Genomic DNA, 23,687 nt, shown 5'->3' on the forward strand with positions numbered 1-23,687 from the left:
GAAAACATCAGCTCTCCAGGTTTTAATTAAAAGCAAATTGGTCTTAAATGATCAATTTTAGTTTTGTAAATCAAACCTTTTTTTTTTTTTTGCTCTGAATCAAATCTGTAGTTGTTTCAATTGATAGTCTTTGCAGATGCTGCTCAGTTGAAGGCAGTCGGTGCCAAAAACTGCCCAGTAAACTTTTTTGGTTTTTTGGGGGAGGGGGGATGTTTTGCACCAATCACATCTGTGGGAGCTCTGCCCCTCTCTTGTGCATCATGAGCTCCTGACTGGGAACAGATCAGCAGGTGAGTCACGACTGTGAGGGGAGGAGGGAGAGCAGCGCTTTCCACGTCAGCAAGGTCAGCCCTGAGCCTCCAGCCAGAGACAGGAAGGGTGCAGCGAGGATGGAGAGGCACTGTGAACGCTTCAGTCCAGTGGTTGGTACGACGGGACACACTTCATGTGTTTGGTTTAATTGTGAAGCTTCGACACCCAGCTCTCTCTCACACACACACACACACACAAGCTTGAATGAGTCATCATGGGGCGGGGGGAGGCTAAAATGTATATTTTGCTTTAGTTTGTGCCACAAAGGCTTCATTTTTGTCGATGCTGCAGAAACTGACTTATGTTTATAATAACACATGAAGCAGTGTGGATGGAAAAAGCCACTGTTTCTATCTGGAAGTTACACAGGAACTCAATCAGTGAGTTTTATTTTTTTTAGTTTTTGAGGAACGTGCTGGGGTTGTTGTGCATTATGTTTGGTAATGATGCAGATAAAAGCAGCAGCTAATCATTAAAATCACACTTTCAGTTGAGGTTGCACTGTTTAATAGTTTCAAAATATTTTCTTAATGTTGGAAACTAAAGGGACAATTAGTGGACCTGCTTGAGTTCAGCGGATAGAAATGTTTTATAACTGTAAAGCCTTACCTGAATGTAAACATTTTACTCACCCCGGTTTAATATGCCATGCTTCTGTGATGTTCAAAGTCATTTAAGAAGTTTGTCTATAAGGTGTGAAATCCAGGAATAATGCAAAAGATAAAGAAGCAATCAGACTGTAAGTGTGAAGGCATCCCTCGTCGGCAGCCATTTCTAATTACTCGCTAATGTTTCCTGTCAGATTTTATTCTGGTCTTCTAAAATTTGTAACATTCTCCTGGTGAAGTAAGTAAAACTTTATCAACGTAGCACCTTGTAAGATTTAAAGATCACAAAGTGATGCCACTTTTAGTAGGTTTGGGAATTAATAAGGATTTTTTTTTTTTTTTTTTTTTTTTAAAGAAACCCTTTAGAAACTTCACTTTTCAAGCAGAAACATAAAGGTTTAAACTTGTCCGATATTTGTTACGGGGGAAAAAAAACATCAAAACAATATGTTTTAGAAGAAAGTATTTTTTAAGTCAACTAACCAGCCTTCTCCATTTCATTGCTACTCGTTAATGCAGACATGGAGAACGCAGCATCGTTCTCTCACCTGTATAAACCCGAACCCAAACCATCCTTTTATCCATCCATTTTCTGTACACCCTTGTCCATTAGAGGGGTCGGGCGGGGTGCTGGTGTCTATCTCCAGTGAACGTTTCGGGCGAGAGGCGGGGTCACCCTGGACAGGTCGCCAGTCTGTCGCACTAACCCAAACCACAGCTTTGAAATCCATTTTCTTCTTCATCTTAGTGAGAAACTCAAATGTAACTAGGAGAGCTTTTCACCTTCAGTGCTGCCACCTGTGCCCCAATATACCAAGGATGAGAACAAGAAGGTGAAAATATGTGGATATGTTAATGCATATAAATGTTTATGCCCCACCAACTGCATCCACTCACTGATTGTAGCTAAAGCTAAATCGGGTAACATTTAGCTGGATGTATTCGTTCCTTCAAATGTTTCTTAAAAAACGACATTTCTGTCATGTATGTTGAGGATTTAGTTTTTTATTTCCTTTTTTACTGATTCAGTTTTAAAGAATGAAACAAATTTAAGCCATAAAATGGCTATAAAATAATTCTTTCATCTTAAATTTATTTTTGAGATGGAAAAAATACATTTGCTCATCTGCCAGAGTGAATTGAGAGAATTAATTATTAATTCTCGCCTTTTATCCATCTTGAATAATAATGACATTTGGTTTGCACTATTACTTAATAAATATCACTGCGAACTTTCCAATAATATCAACTTCTAGTCGCTTTCGCGCCATAAACACACATCTTATGTTCCACATTTCTTCAGCAAAACATTTCTGATTATGTTTTTTATTTATTTTTTGGCATTTCTTGGGAGATTTTGCAGGGTTATGTACCATCGTACTCAAAAGAAACAAACCATCAGACTCTGCAGATTTGTTTTCGGGAGAAAAAAAAGGATTATTCCCACGTTTTTATTTGGACGTACACAGTGTGTTAATCGTTTCGTTTTCTCCTGGGCACAGGGCAAGCCCACCTCTGATTATTCAGCATGACAGCCTGAAATCCTCCGTGAGCAATCTGTTTAAAAGCCTCGGAGGCTTCTGTGTCACTCACTTCAAGCATCATCCGTCAGTCTTCCCTCTGAAGAGTCCCAGATACACTAAAGCCCACGCCTGAATGCCGTCTCCTCAGCCGTGCTACATAACAAGAACTGATGACTAACACATATAAACACAACTTAAATATAAGGAGCAAATACAAAACCGCTCACATGTTTTTTTTTTAAGTTTATTGAAGTGCATCTTCTGCTTTCCATCTGATTTTATAGTGATACCTTGAGGCCGGCTGATAAAGTGTAAGTGAAAGAGAGGGTAGCTGTAAACATGTTTGGTATCGTTCTTCATACAGTACCTTGCAAATCTATTCACACCGCTTTTTGTTTTTTTTACTTTACAACCACAAAATTATATTTTATTGAAATTTTATGCAATAGACGGACACAAAATGCTGCCTAATTGTTAAATGAAATGAATAAATGATCTAAAACTGAACCATTTGGCCTACATGTAAAATGTTGCACACCACTCACCTTAGCTGTCAGAGGACCCTAATCATAGAGCAAGAACTTCATGGCCCAGTCAAAGTCCATACCTAAATCCAATTGAGATTCCGTGGCAGGACTTGAAAATGTCTATTCTCATTTGTTCTCTCTGGTTCTACAGCGTTTTCATTCATTTCAAAAAAAAGAGAAAATCCAATTTCGCACTACTGCATGTGTGTCTGTCGTAAAATTCCACCTAAACACATTTTTGTGGTTGTGAGTATAAAAGCCAAGGGGCTGTGAGGACATTTGCGGTTCACCGTATCATTATTCATGGAATCGACCGCTCTCACACGACCATTAAACCTGATGACGGCGGAGACAAACATGAGGTTGTCCTCCTTGAGGAGGAAAGGGACATGAGAGAAATGGCTAACAAACACCAGCGGTAGCTTTCATCCCATCAAAGTGCTCGTAGAGGTTGAAACTGTACATTATTCACAGACACATAGCTTGGACTTGTAGTAGCATGCTGAAAAGTCACAGGTAGGTCAGAAAATAACGTTTTCTAAAGATGCATCTACATCTTTGAAGGTCGGCTATGAGTTCTCTGGTTACTGACGGAGGGACGTCACAGTGGCAGTTCGGATATGGCTGGACGAGTTGGAAGTTAATGCTGCTAGAGATGCCTGACACATGATGTTTGACTTATTGTGGTTTTATAATAAATACAACGGCAGGGAATTATGTGGGATTGGACCCCGGTGAGGCAGTTTGCGTCACGATGACCTCTGACCCTGCTTGTCGGGCCTTCTCTGCACGGCGCAGCCCACTGTAGAGTCTCTCGTCCACCGACGCCACCAGCTTGTCTGCTAGGCTGCTCTGGGCCTGCAGGGAAACCTCTGACAGGATGGCCTGGCTGCTGTTGTTGTTCCTGTTGTCCACTCTGGGGTCCATGTGGCTCATTTGCGCGGACAGAGAGCTGCTCGCGCTTCCCGCCTCCTTGCTTGTGAACACTTGGCAGCCATCAGTCTCACCAGCCAACTCTGGGGAGACGCTTCTTGTTGGGTCTGTTCCATCGGACGTTCTGTCGGTCGTGCTCCCTGCAGCTCCTTCTCCTACCGGATCTTCTGCTCTCTCCGTTGCCACCTCCTCAGAAGCCGCGACCTCGCTGGCTTCTTCATCGGCAGCGCTCGCTATTCTCGACAGGGTGCTGTGGTACCTGGTGTCCAGTGGGTACCCTGCGCTGTCCCCCCTCCTGAGCGGGATGAACCTCTGTCTCTCTAGAGACGGCGAGTACCTTCCCCCTGAGGCCGAACCCGGGTCGCTGTATTGCTTGTGTCTCTGCCACTGCTTCCGGAGGTGAACCCTGGACCTGTGCCTGGAGCGCAGCGGGGAGTCCTGCTGGTCGAAGCGCGGATCATGACGAAGGAATTCGTTGAAGAGTGCGTCTGTCTTCTCGTCAATGCTGTAGTCACGGCGACGGAGACGGGATCGATGAGGACTCGGGGGCTGTGGGGTCGGGCTCACCAGCGGAGAAATAAGCTGAGTTTGTGTTTCTGGAGGCTTCTGAAGATGGAGGGACTTCAGCAGCTGATATGGCTCTTGAAGGGTGTGAGAAAGACTGTCACCCTGAGATTTCTGCTTTAGTCTGTCCTCTGTGTCTGCGCTGAGGGTCATCTGGTCCTCCAGCTCCTCCTGAAACAACTTGGTCTCCACGCTCTCACACACTGAGCCTTTCCTCCCAGAGCTGGTAAAAAACAGTCTCCTCTCAGAAGCAGTCTTCCCCCGAGGGGCCCCAGGAGTCCCAAACAGCCTCATATCTTCAGGGGCTCTGGATGGCGCTTCAATGGAGGCATAACCACTGTCCATTTGAAGCAACTTCCTGTTTCCTCCCTCCACCTCTCCTCCAGCTCCATTCCCCATCTCCCCGTCTCCCCCTGACGCCCCTCTGGTTCCGCCCTCTGCCTCACCATCTCCTTCAGGCTCATCGTCCAGGTCTTGTGACAGGCAGGTGTCCAGGCCCGAGCGAGCTCCTGCGCCACCAAAGGACGAGACGCTGTCTGCGTCACTGCGGACCGACTCACGATCGGTGCTGCTCTGATCTGAAGAGGCATATTGCTCCAGAGAGGCTCTCAGGCTCCAGATGTCTCTGTAGAGGGACGGGGGTACGTCTGAGCTCTCTTGGCGGATCATGAAAGACAGAGACGAGCCTGAGTCTGTCCTTCTTCTGGTCACGGCTCCCAACGGCGCATCGTCTCCCTCATCTGTCCCTGCATCGTTCTTTTTTCTCACACCAGCCGTGCCAGCATCTGTTTTTGCATCATCGGTTTGTCTCAACAGCTCTTCAAACCGGTCCCGCCTGGTCGGTCCTTGCTCTGCACCAAACAGGTCGTCATCTTCGGCAGACTCCGACTCATTTCTTGTTGCTTTGGTTCTTATCGCTGCTCCAAACACCGTTTCTTGTTCCGCTCGGGTTCCATTGACGGCAGGCTCAACCTGACCCAGAGCGGGATCAGATGGGAAACAAAGTTCGGCTCTCCTGCTGCTGCTGGTGCTGCCGCCTACCTCCACCATGGCCTCCAGCTTTAGCCTGCATAGGAGAGGAACATGCAGTTAGAACCTGATTTTGTTGAAATCATTGTTATGTAAGGAGAGAATTACCTCCTGAGGAAGACAGAGGATGTAGGAGCTGTCTCAGGATGAGGCAGAGTCTCAGCGGAGAGGGACTGGAGGCCGCTGGTCTGGATGGGAATATGTGGGAAAGACTCAAAGGCGTCATCGCGGAGCGGAGAGGAGTCTTCATCGGTGTGGTCAGTGGTTTCACTTGCTGCTCTCTGTCTCTGAAAAGGCTTTCTCTTTGGGGAGCCTGGAAGCAAATCAGACACATCTTCACATTTCCATCTAGTGCCAAATGTGTCACAATCCAGAGAAACCCTTAATAGTTAATCATTTCTTATTCTTACGAAACATGGGGAACCAATATGTAGCTCTATACTTTTACCTTTCTATAAACTTTTTATACTTTCTCTTGCTTTTCTTTTGTTGTTTTGATTATATTTCCACTCATGTAAAGCTTTGAATTGCCTTGTTGCTGAAAATGTGCCATATAAATAAAATTTCCTTCTCTGCCTTACCTTACGATAACATTAAAGTTATCACTTACACTTGTCATAACTGAAATGAAACTGGAAATGGAGTAAGAACATTAAAAAATAAATGTATTAATACATAAAAAATTATGACATACATAAATGAGTTAAGTAAACAAATCAATTGTAGGTATCAAGGTAAATATGTAAAGAAATGAAGTACGAGGTTCTAAAGTAGCACAGTTAAATAAGAAATTTTACCTTAAATGTCTACATATCAAATAAATTTGATTCTTTTTTTTAACAAAAGGCAGCTGTTTCACAATTTATGGATTTAATGTGCGTATGCATTTGTTTATCTATTCTTCTTAGAGCCATTTCTGGCATATTTACTAACTTTCTGAAGACCAATGGGCTTTATAGGGAGCAAAACGCAGTTCTAATACGGTGGACTCTGTTGTTTAGGGTTAGAGGTCAGGTTTAGAGGTAAAGTGTTTTTATTGGGCATAAATTCACTCACTACAATGAACGAAAGTCAATGCAAAGTCCTAATATGGGTAGAAATAGAAATCTGTGTGTGATATATTACATAGTGGAGCTGGATGATGCTGTAATTTCCTGTGCAGATTAACCAATCAGAGGTCAGACAGATCTGATGAGCCACAGCGGCAAATAAATCATTTTATGGTTCAGTGTTACACAGGAACCATGAAATCACTTAATGCTGTTATAATTACATATGCTCATGATATTTAATGAATTTTTAATGAATGAATTTCACATATTTATCGGCTCATATATTTGATTATTAACATAATGATAATAAATGCATTTATTTATTAATTTAACAATTTGTATTTGTATTTATTTTCATTGAGACCAGCATAAACAATATTTTGTGGTACTATAGTTCTGAATACGTCTCATCTTTCCTTTCAAACCAGTTGAAACCAATTTAAAGTGTAGTTCTTAAAAACAAAATACATATTTATTTCCTGAAAACTTGTAGCTTTTCCATGAATCTGCACGAACCTTTGGCGTCCAGACTGGCGGCCCGATGGCTGGTGTCAAACTTCCACCTCCTGAAGTACGGCCCGGCCCCCTCCAGGCTGGCATGTCGCCGCAGTTTGGAGAGGAAGTGCAGAACAGACGCCGGACCCGGGGCCTGAGCCGACTCTTCCCTCGGCCCCCACTCGCTCTCGGCCTCGCCCCTGTCTCCGATGGCCTCCATCTGACAGAAGAGATGAAGGCAGAGGAGGATGGAGGGGAGGTGGAGACGCATTAAAGAAGGACATGCGGCTGAGATGGATGGTGACGATGAGAGCCAGAGTCCTCAGGAGACGGCATTTGTCATGTTGTCACTCAGCTGCAGCGGTGACTGATGCAGCAGCAGCTCTGAGCCTCTAGCAGGCGACTGAGTTTCACTTTGTGTTGGAAATCAGTGGATTTGTTTGCACTGTAGAAATAAACCAAGTTCAGTACAGACCAGCTTGGCTTTGAGTTTGAAAACAAAAGTTACACATTAGCAGATAAATAGCAGCTAATGACCTGGTACAAATAAAATAAATGAAGCAAGATCAAGTTTGGTAAAGTACAGCTGTGGTTTATGTCTCATTATGTAACAAAGAATGTTCCCTGTGTTCTCGCAGCTTAATTAGATCATATTTCATAAGAGAAAAATGATCCAAATGAGAATTGGAACCACAATTGATAGAAATTGGATGTAATGCAACATCTTCAAAGAGATATGATGTGCAGATTAACCCTCTTAATTTTTTTTTTTACTTTTGGAGTTCAGGGGATAAAATCACAAGAAGGTTTGTGAACCTATCAACTGTGCCAATAAGGCTTGAGAATTGTTAATATTTTTGTTTGTAATCTCCACAAATCATAAAGAACGTTTCCCTTGCATGCTTTAGTGATGAGTGATGGCTTCACAGTCTCTCTTTGTAGATTTCACAGTAAACGTGATGTTGATTTTGACCTTCATCAGCCGTACACAGAGGTATGACAAAAGGCCCATCTTTCACTTTTAGCTGATAGATATTTGGGGGGTTTCATGCATGTTAACCCAATATTAAGTCACATCACAGCATCTAAAATCTTATAATAAAAATTTTGATGGAGAAAATCTTAAAACAATCTTTAGCTTTTTTGAGATTAAGAATGAAAGGGTTCTCTGTGTGCTTTCGGAGTTCTGCTGTTCACTTTTTCTTTTCTGTCTTGCATTATAAATATTGATATACAACAGAAAGGTTAGCTTAGATTTTGACTTTATTGAATGTAGTGTAATAAAGAGTATTCCTCTGATGGAAAACTGCATCGGAGGCTGAAATGTGCCAGCAAAACCTGAGTGAAGTTGGTCGCCCCACCTTCTCCAAATCAGACAAAATTGGTGTCAAAGGTTTGTGCAACATTTGTGCTGGTATGTGCAGAAAAAATTTTCATTTGTGCTGCTGTCATTTTAAAGATATTGGGAAATGTTTCCAGAGGTCATGAAATTTCAACCCCCCCCCCCCCCCTTCTTCAAATCAGACAAAATTGGTGTCAATCAAATTTGGCATTAAAGTTATTAATGAAAGTTTAAAGGTCATTTTGATTTAGTAAAAGTGGGAGGCTGGTTAACCGTTTGATCATTGAACTTTTAAAGTCAAAGCAGCACAAACAAAAACATTTGCTGCACAAACCAGCACAAATGTGGTCGAGTGGATTTGCACCAATTTTGTCTGATTTGAAGAAGGTGGGGGGGAGGGGCTGGTTGACCTTTCATGACCTCTAGAAACATTTGCTAATATCTTTAAAATGATAGCGGCACAAACAAAAAAATTTGCTGCACAAACGTTCCACAAAAATGTTGCCTGATTTGAGGAAGGTGGGTGGGGGGCAACTTCACTCAGGTGTAAACAAAGTTACATACAAACAACAAAAGCAAACAAAAGATGAACAGTAGCAAAGTATGCTTACACATTCAAAGGAAACAAGGTTAATTAAAGTTAAAGACTCACTGTCTGAGAGCGCTGGGACTTGAGGACAGAGGAGGACTGCCTGTCTCTGTGGTCCAGGACGGTGGAGTGGTGTGGATCTCCAGGCAGCCCCCCACTCAGGCTCTGTCCCAGCCAGTCAGGGACTCTTCTCTCAGCAGGCTGGAAAAAGGAGACAGAAAACTGCATCAGAGGCTGAAATGTGGCAGCTTACCGATCTGATGTTGTTCCGCTACCTGGTAGATGCTGAGGAGCATCTTGGGAGCTGAAGTCTCACTGATGTTGATGGTGCTGCTCTCCGTGGAGTCACACTCCATGATGGTGAGTATCTTCAGGTCACACGGAGCAGGAGGCAGGTGCAGGTGGGTCAGCCGGGCCTTTTTCAGGTGATGGAAGTCTCCTTCGGTGAGAGTGTACCTGAGGTGAAAGCATAAGCATCTGATCTCTGTCCACCAAAGAGAGAAGAATAACCAAGTTTGCTCAAGTGGATGTTACCTGCGTCCTTTTTCCTGAGTGTTTTTTTCCTGCTCATACAGCGCAGATTCATTGAAGGACACTCTGCGGCCAGTGGAGGCGGTGGAAACAAATCGGTCCGACTCTCCATTGTGACAACTCGACGCTGAGAGAGCATCTGATTCATCCAGACGAATTGTGATCTCTGAGCAACAAGGACGCGCCGATGAAGAGGAACAAAAGAGGTCTGTGACGACACCGAACCAGAAAGTATGCGTGAAACTGGAAAACAAAAACAGCGCAGCTCTGACCTTGCGTGGGCTGAGAATCCTCAGCATAAGTCGTGTTTGTCTTCTCAGGGTCATCGCTCGCTCTGCGGGGAGGAAATTACTTTTTACTCTCTGTGTTTTTAAACACAGAAGGACTAGTGCTCTGTCACGTTATGGATGTCTAAAGTTGCAGTCCACATCGACCTGGTTCTGGCAGGACCCACCTGGAGTAGCGTCGTCCACCCAAGCAGCAGCGGTGACAGAAGAGCAGCAGCAGGGACAGCAGGACCAGCGTCCCGCCGGCGAAGACGCTCAGCAGCACCAGCAGCAGCACGTAGTGCTCCGCCTGTCCGGTCGACACGGGCACATCCTGTTGCTGAGCGATTATTGAAGAAAGGGGGGAAAAAATATGTTGCAATTGCAGACTCAGTTGCTTTCGGCTGTTTTACATTTCATTTCAGAAACATTGGCTGCAACAGCAAATGACACAATGCGTATTGATATGCATCGTGGTTTCCTGTTCCAGTCTGAAGAACAAAACATAGAGGACATTTTGGTGAGGATTCTCCAGTAGAGAGCTTTGAACATTGGACTGGACTTTGACTAGGACGTTACATCTACTTTACTCCGGTACCTGTCACTTTATGTTTAGGGTTGCTGCCCTATTATTTTTGTTTTTTCAAGATTGTCCTGTATTTATCTTCTCTTCTACTCTGACCAGCTTCCATGCCCATGCTGAAGAAAATCATCCCAAAGCATGATGGTCATGCTTTGGGATGATTTTCTTCAGCATGGGCATGTATCGCAGTGGGAATTGGATTGGGAAGCGACTTCCAGTCCAACCAGTCAGTCTGGATGGACGTACATGTCTTGGTACGTTTGCTGTTGTGGATATTATTTTCTAACCGCAAGGTGCTTTAAACTTCTCCTCAACTTTCTCCCTGAACTTGCTGCTGTTCTTCCTTGTTCTTCATGATGTTGCTGCTTCCCTAATGCTCTCTAACAAACCGTCTTCATAGAAAAATCAGGCGACTTCTGGTTGCTGGGGATTCTACTTGGGGCATCACAGTAAAAAAGGTTGAATACCTTAAAATTAAAATGCATACCACCTTTTTTGAAATTTGAAACTTTGCAAGTACAGTATGCAGAGCATTGTGTAGGTCTAAAGCAATAAAATACGTAGAAGTTTGTCTTTTTAACGTGACAAAATGCCAAAATGGTTGTGGATATTCTTTTTGAATTCACTCACAAGCGTACTTCATATTCGGAAAAAAAAGAAGAAAACATTATCGGCGATTCAGTGCTATAAAGTCAAAAGGACATAATTAAATCCTGTTTAAATGTGAGCTGCACAGAACGCTGGAGTCGCTGGCCTCCCACGAGAGGGTGAGTGAGATACATTTGTTTCCATCGGGGCAGAAATTTTACCAAATTACACAGTGTAATCCTATTACCAGCTGTGCGTGGGTTGGGACAGATCCCTGGTTTTCCTTTTTTCCCTTTTCTGGACACTTTCCTTTTTCTGTGCATTCAAATGAAATGCAAAGGACTCCTAACCAACAACATCCAGGCTGAAGGATGAAGATAAAATACCCAGAGACAGTACAACACATTGAAGCTCATGACTCTCATTTGAATATCTGATCTTTTATCTATAAATATCCCTCTAAACATCAATGTAATCACTTAAACTTTGATCTTCTCTGTGGCGGTATTGCTTGAGTTGCGGCGCATGAATTTAATTTCCTCTCCTTGCATTTGCCCGTCATCTCCAAAGGCTCAGACTCATTCATTGACCAGCAAAGCCAGGCAGAGGCCTGGCAGAGTGGGTAATTTCCACTGCTGAGTTTTGTTAAGGGAACATGGTGGCAGAATTCACTCTGCCTGGACTGTAATTGATTGTCTTTCTTTTTTTTTTCTAAAGAGCAAGTGAGGACTCTCTTTGTGGTGTTACGCTGTCAGCTGTAAGCACCATAATATTTAATGAGTGGAATCAGCACTGGAAGACTCTTAAGTCCTTGCCTCCTCGCTGCAAACACACACCCAGATACACACCGCCTGTTCGCTCACCCCCACACGCACGCACTCACGCCGACAACCAACTGCTCTCTTTTGATTAATACACTCAGTCTCGGCTGAGCAGGGCTGGGATGCTAATCGAAACGTCAGCAAGACCCTTAATTCAATTTCCCAACTCTTCTCAATGAGAGGGAAATGAGGCCTTTGCAGGCTAAAAATGGAAATCGGAGGAGGAAGAAGAGGAGGAGGAGGAAGAGGATGCCGACGCACATGAGCAATCCCCACTGAAGACTTTCCTGGCTCTTCTCCGAATGTCAGTTTCAATGGAAAGAGGAGAATAATTGGACTCTTTCTGCCCGCACAAAAAGAATATTAATCAATTGAAATGTTTGATCTTGGCTAATGGATGAAGATGTATAAAGAGAATTATCCAGAGAGGCTCAAGAGGGGAGAGAAGAGCCCAGGAGTTCCTCATGGAGTGCAAAACGACTTCAGGATAATAATAGTGTTAACAGCTGCATTTCAAACATCTTTCAAAGAGAGAAAATGTCTGTGTCTCCGCAGACAGTTGAAACCAAAAATGTACAAACTATTGGTGAAAAGACACATGATGCCATGTATTTTGTGAAATGTACCAGTCAGTAATTCGTGAACGTTTTCATGCTTGCAGGTGTCTGTCTCTCTTTTCCCTCCAACAGAAACAATTACGGCCAAACACTTCAGTTGGACTTTCATCAAACCAGAGGACAAGTCTCCAAATATTAAGCTTCTTGTTTACGACGTTCATCCGTAAATTGAAAAAACTTTAGTTTTTATGCTTCATTTGAAATGGCCTCTTCCTCACTACGTGGCTCTGCAGGCCATGACTGTTCATTATTCTGGCTCAACACATAAAAAACTTGAACGACGACAGTTCAAGTTTAGTTTGATTCAGACAGTTAGAAATAATGTGTCTTCTGATACAGTGTATACATCTTGTTTCTGGTGCATATCATCATGACTCCAACATAAAGCAGGACCGGCGATAGATCCATCTGAATTCAGCCAAGGGTAATTTCAGACAATAAAATATGGGTGGGAAAGAGAAAGTCTGCCTTCAGTCCTGAGCGTTGTGGTTCTTCTGATAGAACCACCAATCAGACACCCAGAAGATCCGTCTAACAGCATCAAGTCACTGGAAATAAGACAGGGTGAAAAAAAACACTTTCCTTTTTATCCTTCAGAAAGCAGACCTGGCTGGCAGTAAGTGTGGACACACATAAACAAAATTTTTTTTGTTCAATATGCCCCTAAACAAGTAGCCTCAGGTGAGAACATGTTAACTTAAACCAAGTCAAAGATGAAACAAAGTGTTTTACATTCAGCAGCCCTCATCCATGAGGCAAGAGAAGAAGCTGGAAGCTGGAAATGGTTTGATAAGTGGCTTAAAGATTCGAACCAATTTCACTTCTTTACACAAAAAAACCAAAGTGAAACTTTGGTTTCAGTTTATATATATCAGTTGTTCCTTAACTGATATAAGGATAAACTGGATAGATCTAACGATGACTGATTTCTAGTTAATTGGTAAGTTCATCTTGTTTTAATGTCTTGTTATAGGAAAGAGTCCCTGATGTCATGCTCTTTAATAAGATTCTCAGGGCATTTGAAAGAAAACACAAGCCCACAGCATCACAGATCTTCCACTATGCCTCACAGTGAGCATTAATTTTGCTTTATCATTTATCCTTAATCCAATCCAACCTGGACTGTTTGCTGAAACTTACTCTAATCTGACCAAACCACTCCATTAAAATCCAGAGTAGAGTTTAGCAATCCCAGTATGTTTATGTTAGTGACAGTAGGACATTCACTCCGACATAACAATGTGGAACGCATCAAATGATTGTTATGGAGACTTGGTCTAACTTAAACCCCAATTAGTCATTTTTACTGAAGCTTTCAAACAGTGAGCATTGTCAAGAGAAGTGGAGTTTTGATGACTACACCGAGCCCTCTGTGAAAACTGAGGATGAAGAATCTGCATCTTCACATCCCAGACGAACTTCTTCTCTTTCTAGGGGATGAGGACGGCGAACTGCAGGAGGGTGATGGACTCCCAGCATGTGAAAGGTCTGACCTCGTGGAGGGGGTGTCAAGAAAATCCGAGCTCATCCCACTTCCCCATGCTGGAGATTTTAGTTTAACAGTAATAATAAATAAAGTTATCTTTAAAATGAATCACTCAAGTGACATCAAGGCCCAACAGTAGACTTAAGTGTCAATAAAATAAATCTAGTTGTGTGTGTTGTTTTTGTCTCATGCAAACTTTGCTTTAATTCTACTTTTTTCTATCTAATCATAAGAAATCATAGTCAGTCAGAGAGATTCATGAAACAGGAAAAGCAGGTTTCCTGGAAAAAGAGGAAGTTTCCAGCCTGCAGATTTATAAAAATAGTTGAGACTATTTCTTAGTTTAAAGCATGAAAGTTTTAAAAAATTAAATCTAAACATTATTAGTAATTGGATAAGATTCAAAGTAAAATACTTATATGAATATTGGTTTACTTGTAATAATACTTACACTTATATTTGTGGGAACTACAAGAAAAACAAGTAACTGTAACTTTAGTAGTAAATAATTAGAATCATGTATTATTCTTGGTTTCTTTTCAGAAAAACATCTGTAATAACTCACATTAAGATTATAATAAGAATAATTAATAAGTTATGGTTATAAAATCATAAATGAATGATAGATCAGAGAAGCTGAAGAAAATAAATGTGATATAAGTTATGGTTATAAAATTATAAATGAATGCTAAATCAGAGAAGCTAAAGAAAATAAATGTGATATAAATGTGATTTTGACATTGAACTTGAAATGGTGTAAAAGGTTGTAAAACTGCAATTAAACATCACTGATATGTTGGAGGTAGATGGTAGGTGAAAGGTGACAGGAAGGGAAAAAGGGGAACTAACAGGAGAGCAGAGATGATCAGCACCTTATATGGAAACAGGAGGTTGAGCAGCCCTGAGACATTGGCACAGACATCATGACATGATGTCTCTTAAGACAGTGACGGATATGAGATCATCTGTCTAAGCAGACAGATAAACCCTATATAAGGTAGGTGCAAAAGAGGAACCGTTCGTTGGATCCTCCGGGCAGCTTCGAGCCAAGAGATGGACAAAGAACTCTGCAGCTGAAGAAGAGCCGGGGCCACGGAGCCGGAGACTGTCCTGCACATGGAGACCAACCCGTCAGGCCCACAATCTGTGGCTTCGAATCGCACTTCTCTCATCGGCTGGGTTCTGACCCCAAAGACAAAGATGAAGACAAAGACAAGGAAGAAGAACTGGTGCCTTTTTTCCTGCCAGCACCAAGTCCTGTGTGACCTCAGCATCCATGCGGAGAGGAGGCTCATCAGACCTGCGGAGATCCTGGCCTTCGCCGATCAACTTCCTCCTCCTGCTGCCGCACCTTCTTCGTCGTCGTGCCAGGTCTGGGGTTCGAGGCGCCAAACTCCGTCCGTCTCGCTCTAAGGTTCCTTTTTTAGTTCTCAGTGTCAGCAGTAGGGAAAGATAGACTAGATGATTGATTTTACTTATTTGATTATTTCTGCTACTGAATTAAGCTGTACTGACCCTTGCAAAAATGCCTTACTAATAAAATATTTAGCATAAAGAAAATCTAAAAGATGTTGTGGACATTCAGTTAATGAGTCACCTTAAAGTTCTTTGATGGTTGTAAAATAGCTGTGATGTTTGATTCTGGAGAGGAAAAAGTGGAAAATGTTTTTAGGTTGCTGGTAGCCCATATTTAAAACATCATCCTTGGGACTCGACCGAGTCACTAAAACCTACCTGGTTCAATAACAAATGCAAGTTGCAAAATAGAGAACGAGCGACCGTTAACAGGTGTGCTCTGTGAAACTAGTTGGCTGTAGGCTGCTCAGTCTGGCTAATTCACAGGGGGAAGAAGGGTGGGACACCTGGATGTAGGCCGTCAGATAACCAGGCGAATCGTTTCTCGAAACCAGCTTAAACAGAGTTTACTTCGGTTCTGGACAGGGTAAATCCCAGCAGATTTAGGAAACTCAACGGACCCGTTAGACGGAGAGCTGGTAGCACATCTCCCCTCTCAGAAGAGGAAGTACGAGAGTGAGAGAGTAGAGACAGAAAGGAGGGGGGGGGGGTGTTGCGCAACAACAGCATTGGACTTTTTTTTTTTTTACCTCTTTTATAATCCTAGTTTATCACACTTTATATTGTTTTAACTTTTTTATCATTGCTGTGACTCTATGGGAAAGTGGGAGTTTTGAAGATTATCGCACATTAGTTCACAAGAAAAACAGAAAAAGGTGAACACTAGGATTTATTTAAGAAAAATGCAAAGTATTCATTAACGAAATGGTTAATTTAGATTATTTGTGTTAAATGATGAGAATAGCTATGTCATAAAAGAAATCTTTCTCATACTTTTATTTAAATGTTTGACTGACTTTTGTTAGATGGTTTAACAAATTGAAAAAACACAAAACATTGAATGTACTGGATTCATGATGGGTTTGGGGCTCAGTAGTCTCTGGCAGAAGCTCAAGGAAAATGTAAAGAAACTAGGAATGAGGCATATTTGAGTTTGAAACAACCATGATTACATTTGTGGGTGTGCGTGCGTGTGTGGGGGCATGTGCGTGCATGCATGTGTCTGTGTGTGGGTGTGTGTGCGTGTGTGTGTGTGTGTGTGTGTGTGTGTGTGTGTGTGTGTGTGTGCATGTATCGGAGCAGCCGTGACTTAATGAAACCTGCTGTTTCTACAAACTCAGCCAAACGTGAAGCAAAGCTCCATCAACCAGGCGGAGCAGCGAAGCCATCTTTCTGACTCACTGTGCAGAGCAACATGGAAGTCGATTCTCCGTCTCCACTGAGAACTCAAACTGACCAGCAATCAGAGCAACCAGCTCAGACTCCTCCTCTCTCTCTCTCATCCACCCAGACCCATATTCAGTTCTGGTTCTCCATCAGCTCCCCATCTGCACGTCACCCCCGCAGCACCAGCAGATTGAAGCCGACACCTGGAACACTGTTTCCCCAACATGCCTTTCTCCGTGGTTCCCACCCTGATTGAAACCCAGCAGAGATTCAGAAAACATCGTGAGAGTTTCTTCAAGCGTAACATCAAGATCCAGCACCATCTGAAGGTGCGGACAGCATGTGTTGCTGGAGCAGCATACTCACAGTGGAGTTCTCTGTCAGACTTGTCAGGACAGGCAGATCATTGCTCATGGTCCAGGTCAGAGTGAGTGAGCCCTGTGGAGGAAGCGGAGAAAGACAGAGCCGCAGATCAACTTTAAAACATCCAGTTCAGATTATATAAATGTTATACCATCCTTTACAGAATACAGACTGTGCAACTGGACTTCTAAATACACTGAGATAAAGTTTGATTAAGCTGTGGAGCTACAAAGCTGGTCAGAAGTTTACATAGGTTTGGATAAATGTCACTTAAACTGCAAATACCGCAAGCTTTTTGTGTCTACCAAGGAGTTTGTGGAGTCATTTAGGATTTACTTTTGACCATTAATGGCAGAAATTCTTCTGATAATTTAGAACAACTGGCTTCCTGTCAAACTTGGCCTTTAAAGCTGCAGTACAAAAATAAAAATAAAAAATTTCCTCAAACCACCAACCAGCTAAGGTTGTGTGTGTACAGCAAGGATGGAATTGTAGAGGTCAGAGCTGAGAGGTCAGCCTAATTTTGCTAATATGCATACTAAAAACTGGGCTGTGCAAAGTTAACACTGCCCAGCTTATTACATGGCACTATGTTGACATGTGGATCCAAAACTCAAGCTTGGCGCTCGACTGTTACACCCTTACAGGCTTCAATTTGTTAAAAACATGTGTTGATGATGGTGACATCTCTTGTCCTTTTTAATCTGAAACCCCTGAAGTAGTTTCTGTCACTTTTAGGCGACCTCTCCTGAAAAAGTCACTGTGTTGTGTATGCAAATACAACATACAAAACAGCTGCTTCTTCCTCTTTGGACATTTGTTTGGAGTGCCGGACTCGCTGGTTGTTTGTTTAATCGATTTTTTAACATGAAATTGACACACAGAACGATGAAGGTTACTACACATCAGCATGACAGAGACATGCTTGTACTCTTCAATTATCTCTTCCTAAAACATGCATCCATGTTTTATTGCCTGCTTTCAAGCCTTTGGGCATACTTTCTGCCAGATGTCATAGAGAACTGCACAATAACACTAGAACTGCTTCCAATTTCTTCCACTTCACTGTAAATCACATTCAGAATTAATCAAACAGATTGGGCTTAATTGACTGCTGCCTCAGCTTTACTTGATGTCAAGTTATAGTTACAGCGAGGAATAAAAAGTCACATGTAAAGTCATGGACTAGCACAAATATCATACAAATTCCTTACAAATATTTCTAAATTAGCACCACAAAATCTGTGATTTTGATTACAAAAAACCCCAACAAAAACAGTCGTAAAATTCTGGAGGGACATCTATTTATTAATATTTTAACAGTTTTATGGGTTTTATAGACACATTCTTTGCTCAACCGGCCCTTTAAGAACATTCAGCTTTTTGATACGGCCCAAAATGAAACTGAGTTTGACACCCCTGCATTAAATCAACAATTTAATGGTTCAATCATGAGTTCCAACAGAACAATTATCCAAAAATACAACTGGTTCTAGAAGAGAGGAACCAGGCTGAAATTAAGCGTCTGGAATGCATTTCCCAAAGCCCATGACTCAACCTCTGTAAAAATGACAGATCTGAGGTCTGCTTTGTACCAGGAAACCATTGAATTTATAATTGTACAAATTCAGCCAAGAATAGAGGTCATGTCAGCAGGTCAGGTAGTGAATGGTCATAGTGAAACTTGATAAGAGACATAAAAAAATAAATAGTTGTTGGAATTTATGCATATATTAGTGCCTATGTGTATTATTCTGATTTTGTGGTGATTTGAGAAAATTCACAATTTTTTTTTTTCTTTATTTAATCAGGTAAACCCCATTGAGATCTAGATCTCATTTTCAAGAGGGACCTAAAACAAACTTCACTCCCTGTCGGGGAATCGAACCCCGGTCTCCCGCGTGACAGGTGGGGACACTCACCACTGTACTAACGAGGAGATCTTTTTATAAAGTTGGTGCCAAATTGTTTAGCTTTTTCCCAAATTCACTGCAGTTGAATGATGCAAAAAGAAAACAAACAAAAAAAAACATGGCTCCAATGAATCATTTGAAGCCCAAAATTAATCTGACAGTCATGCGCATGATGAGTGTAGGTAACCTTGGTACTGTGCTTCCCACAAGCATTGCAGAGAGCAGGAGCTGGCTTTGCAAAGTGTTGTCTCCTGAGGGAGAGAATCGCTTCCTTTGGTGTTGATTCAAACTTGCACCAAGAAAGTGAATATAACACATCAAAGAAAAATGAAAAGATTCAAACTCATCAACTCTGTCCTTTTTAGCGCTTTTTAGCTGAAGTTTCTATTGAAGGATCTTTTCTGCAGCAGCTATGATATTCAGTCTTGCATCCTTTAAGTAGTGATATGTGTGTGCGTGTGTGGATATTAACAAGGAGGGGTGTGTGTGTGTGTGTGTGTGTGTGTGTGTGTGTGTGTGTGTGTGTGTGTGTGTGTGTGCGTGTGTGTGTGTGTGTGCGTGTGTAGGCGTGTGTGTGGGCGTGTGCGTGAGGAGGGGGTGTGGGCAGGCATGGCAGGTGTGTTAAGGCTGAAGGTTAAATGAAAACTACTAAAAAAAACAACATCAAAAAAGCGTAAAAAGATAAATTATACACAAATGAAACTGCATAGAAGTGAAGTTTTTGATTGAGTTTTTCTGTAATTGGATCTGAGTGTTAAATCGATGCCTTCTCAGACTCCAACGAATTCTTTGCCAAAGTTGCAGAAATGATTTTCTAATTGTTCCCATCCCAGGCTGTACTTTATCATTCAGAGACATCAGCTGCCCAATTTATCTCTGTTTGAAGATTTTGCATTTAATGTCAGCTCAAATTTTTTTTAAATGTTCCACACAGTTCACATTTTTGTCCCAAACGTCTGTGTTTATGTTGGACTTTCTGAAAACACACAACACAAAGTACTGCACTTCTGTGAAGTGGAATGAAAATGTTTGTCAAAATGTTGCACGGACACAGTTTAAAACTTGTCATGTGCCGGTGTATTCAACTTTTTAGTTATTGTAACTTCTCTAAGTATAACCCACTACAACAAACTACCTCCAGAAATAACTTAATGAATTGAAAGGGCTTGTTGGTTTGTCATTTAGTCTCAGGATAAATAAAGCTGTTCTGTGAAGGCCACAGTGGAACAAACAGACCAAAATTTAATGGAGAATCTGTGGCAAGACTTGAAAATTGATGTTTAGTGATTCTCGATATGCAAACTTCTACAATTTGAGCCTTTTTGCAAGGACTCATGGGTAAAAGAAATTCTGGATACGCAAAGCCTAAATCCGTAGGCTTTGAGTACAGAATGTTACAGACTTTCTGTAATTGCAACAAAAGATGGTGGTGCTAAGTATTGACTCAAGATATGGGTGTCACATTTTCAAACTTCTGTTTCTGACATATTTTTTAAACCATGTTTAATTTGCCTAACATTTCACAATTATGTACTTTGTGGAAGTCTGTCCTGTAAATTTACTATAAAACAAAGAAGATGGACCAAACGGTGGAAAAATGAGCATTTATTTTCTAAGAGGACTGGTGGTGAGTGCAGAGGATGTTCAGAGACAGAACGGATCACTCTTAACCGTTCAAATCACGTAAATCTTTCTAAAATCCATTACGGGCTGCGTGTGAAGTCAATGAGAGGAATCTTGAACTAGAGTAATGTCTCCATTTTGTGTGATTGGCCTTATGATCATCCGGCTCCATCTCTAAGGTTAAAAGGACTTTTTTGCAGTAAGGCGTCTATGCACCTTGCGTAACGTCAGTCCAGGACTGCATTTCTCACACATGCTGATAACCCGGCTGCACATTCCCTCGTCGTGAGGGAGACTCATATTTTATGTAATATCTCAGCTCGAGGTAACTACGACGAGGCCGCAGCTCTGAACAACACACCATCGCTTCACACGCTGCACATGGCCGCGAATCCTTGTTCTGATAAATAATCTCCCCCGGTGATTTACTCATAATCACAGCCCGTTTGTTATTCTTGTCCTGACATTTGTGAGTGTCTTTTGAGAGTTTTCTCTCATTCACACCTAACAGAAATAGAGCCGCCTGATATTCAGATGTTTTTCAAATGCAATGGTTGAAATCTGAAGTGGATTTTCAGAAGAACTGCATTGAATTTGTGATCACACTAAAAGGTCGGATGGAGTGGAGAAGTAAAGGGAATTTAACATAAATGTGATGACCTCATAATTTAATTGGTTAAATTAAATTAGGACATATTAAAGTATATATTAAACTACATGTTTTTATAAATTTGATTTAAGGGTGTAACAGTAAAGGGAGCAGAATACAAATGCATGCCGCACTTCTCAGATAATTTCCCTGCAGGGATGAATAAAAGTAATTCTATAAATAAAGTACCACCAGTTATACATTATTTTGTTTCAGTGTGTCAAATATAATTCCAAGAAATACATTGAGGCTTGTGTCCTGAGACAAAATGTGAAAAGTGAATTCTGAATTTAGCAATTCACACACAGGTTATACATATTAAAACAACATATATGTTTTGGGTTTTTTTATGGCCAGAGTTGCAATGTGGCAAGAAGAAAGCCCCTGTATGAAGAAAGCAATAAAAAAAGCCTTTATGGACACAGCAGACATTTGCAAGAAGGTGGTTTGCTGAAGTAAAACCAAGTTTTTTTTTATCTGAGGTATAAAACTAAAAGAAAAAACCCACTGAACCATGGTAACCTTACTATTTGACCCAGGTGTTGAAGCAAAAACACATCTTAAAGTTGCAGGACACCAGTCCTCTGGGACTAGAGTTGAAGTCCCCTGCAGTATGTGAAGGTCCTAGTGAAAGTTCAGGCCTAAATCCAATCTAGAAGACTTGAAAAAATGATATTCACAGATGCTCCCCATCCAGGCTGGACGAGCCTGAGCTATTTTGCTTGATGTGCAACCTTGAAACACACTTAAAAAGCTTTTCAATGCAGCAAAAGGTGGTTCTTGAAATCCATGCTGCACTTTTCAGGTTTTTATTTGTCAAATAATTTCCAATTTGTAGTTTTGCACTACTTTGGGTTGGTTTGACACAGAAAATTCCAAGCAAACATGGTGAAGCAGCAAATAGCAAGATAATTTAACAAAACAAGATTTATTCCCTATGGATATGAACTCCCCCTCTAACATGGCGAGTCATAGGACACACCTTATTAAAGCAAATTCACTTAAAATTTGCTTTAAATGATTTGACCCCAAAACATCAAACTGTTAATCATCGGACTTTTGTTGCAACTGAAATGTGTTTTGCACTAGTAAGATTTAGTCAAATTCATCTTTAACTTGTTAGCCCTTTCTTAGGGCTAACAACATGTAAATAACATATATAATTATTGATTATTACTATAGCAACATTCTCAAAAATACAACAATGCTTGTATTTCTAGACTTTACAGTTTTGCATCCTATCTGCCAGCACTTGTTTTGAAGTAAGCTAAAAAAATTTAAATAAAACTATATCAACACCGACTCTATGTTTGTGAAAAATGATAATCTGGGATTTGAGAACATGTTAGATTGTCACTTCATCTCCGGTTTATCATCCAGGCAGATGGGCGTTTGGAGCTCAGACACACACTTTCTAGCTCCCAGCGCTTCAATCACACTGATGGTGTTTGTGTCTTTATAAATACCATCAGCGGGAGGAAAGCAGGAGGAGGGGGAGGGTGGGCGTGTGCGTGTGTGTGTGCGTGGGGGGGAAGACTTTACTGCATAAAACCCTCAGGTGAGAGTGGGTGTTGAGGGGCTCCAGATGTGTTGTGTCTTACGGTCTATAACGGGAGGTGTCACAGGAGCTTCCCTCCGCTGTCTGCGTGCAGCTGCTGGACTACAGGGACGCGCTGCAGCCGGTGGTCAGCATCAGCACCATCAGCAGCAGAAGCATCTTCCCTTCTCCGCCGAAAACCCCCCGATCAGCAGGGCTGTCCCATGTCAATGCACCGCCCGCCCTCAGCCCTGTGGGGAGGTGGGATACATCACGACGTGGACCCGGGCTCATGCAGGGAAATTCCGCCGTCTGACACCGCTCACATAAACACGGGTCAGCTGTGTCGCCCGAGTCTTACATAATTTGAAACAGAACCACGTTGAGACCGCGAAAGAAAAAAAAAAAGCCAGAGCCAGAGCCGGTCCGGGTAAAGTAAGAGGGAGGGGTAAAAAAAAAACAAACACAGGGACTCACCTCGTTGTAGACTCGGAGTGAAGCGGTCCACAGCCAGTCTGCCCCGTCTGCATACTTTATTCTGGGCTTCAAATAACGACTGTAGTTATGAATGAAACCACACGCGATTAGACACACCCACCCCCCGCTCCCGAAGCGCCACGTGACCAGCACTGATGATGATGATGATGATGATGATGGTGATGATGGTGATGGTGGCGGTCATGATGGCAGAGGAAAGCCGTCCTCATTGAGCAGCCTCGTGAATGGCGTCTCTCATCCCATTTTCACCATTAATGAAGCTCAGACTGCCACATTCAAGCTGCAGGATTTTTATTTTTTACTTTGCTGTGCTTCACTCAGCCTCCGCGTTGGGAGATAAGATGCTCCGACAGACGGACGGGTGCGGTAAAGCTTTGTGTAATTTTACACTTGGCCACTTGGTGGCAGCATTGCACTTTTGCCTCTTCGGTGGAAAGGAGTCTAAAATTCGGTTTGTTTTCTGAGTTAGATCCAGTCCACCTCATAGTAGATCAAC

At 42.0% G+C, this 23,687-nt stretch overlaps 1 protein-coding gene across 4 annotated transcripts; it reads right to left on the reverse strand.

The window, feature by feature from the left end:
- Window positions 1–2,253: 2,253 nt before the first annotated feature.
- On the reverse strand, window positions 2,254–23,687 carry cbarpa (CACN subunit beta associated regulatory protein a). Of its 4 annotated transcripts, none has more exons than XM_028021071.1 (11): window positions 23,171–23,687; window positions 22,758–22,944; window positions 16,975–17,046; window positions 9,960–10,111; window positions 9,778–9,839; window positions 9,509–9,671; window positions 9,250–9,430; window positions 9,038–9,175; window positions 7,065–7,263; window positions 5,605–5,809; window positions 2,254–5,533 (listed from the first exon to the last, which is right to left on the reverse strand). In XM_028021071.1, the coding sequence occupies exons 3-11, from the start codon at window positions 17,020–17,022 to the stop codon at window positions 3,685–3,687; spliced, it is 2,997 nt and encodes a 998-aa protein (XP_027876872.1). In that variant the 5' UTR covers window positions 17,023–17,046; window positions 22,758–22,944; window positions 23,171–23,687; the 3' UTR covers window positions 2,254–3,684. The 4 variants fall into 4 exon arrangements, with proteins under 4 accessions (XP_027876872.1, XP_027876873.1, XP_027876874.1 ...); XM_028021072.1 differs by having other exon boundaries at window positions 22,699–22,944; XM_028021073.1 differs by lacking the exon at window positions 22,758–22,944.

Source organism: Xiphophorus couchianus, chromosome 6 (assembly GCF_001444195.1).
Source record: "Xiphophorus couchianus chromosome 6, X_couchianus-1.0, whole genome shotgun sequence".
NCBI lineage: Eukaryota > Metazoa > Chordata > Actinopteri > Cyprinodontiformes > Poeciliidae > Xiphophorus > Xiphophorus couchianus.

Coding starts and splice junctions, on each gene's coding strand:
- cbarpa (XM_028021073.1), bottom strand. CDS start 17,022: ATGAGCAATGATCTGCCTGTCCTGACAAGTCTGACAGAGAACTCCACT. Junction 10,112..16,974: donor GTCTGACAGAGAACTCCACT/GTGAGTATGCTG, acceptor ATAATCGCTCAG/CAACAGGATGTGCCCGTGTC. Junction 9,176..9,249: donor TGCTCCTCAGCATCTACCAG/GTAGCGGAACAA, acceptor TCCTTTTTCCAG/CCTGCTGAGAGAAGAGTCCC.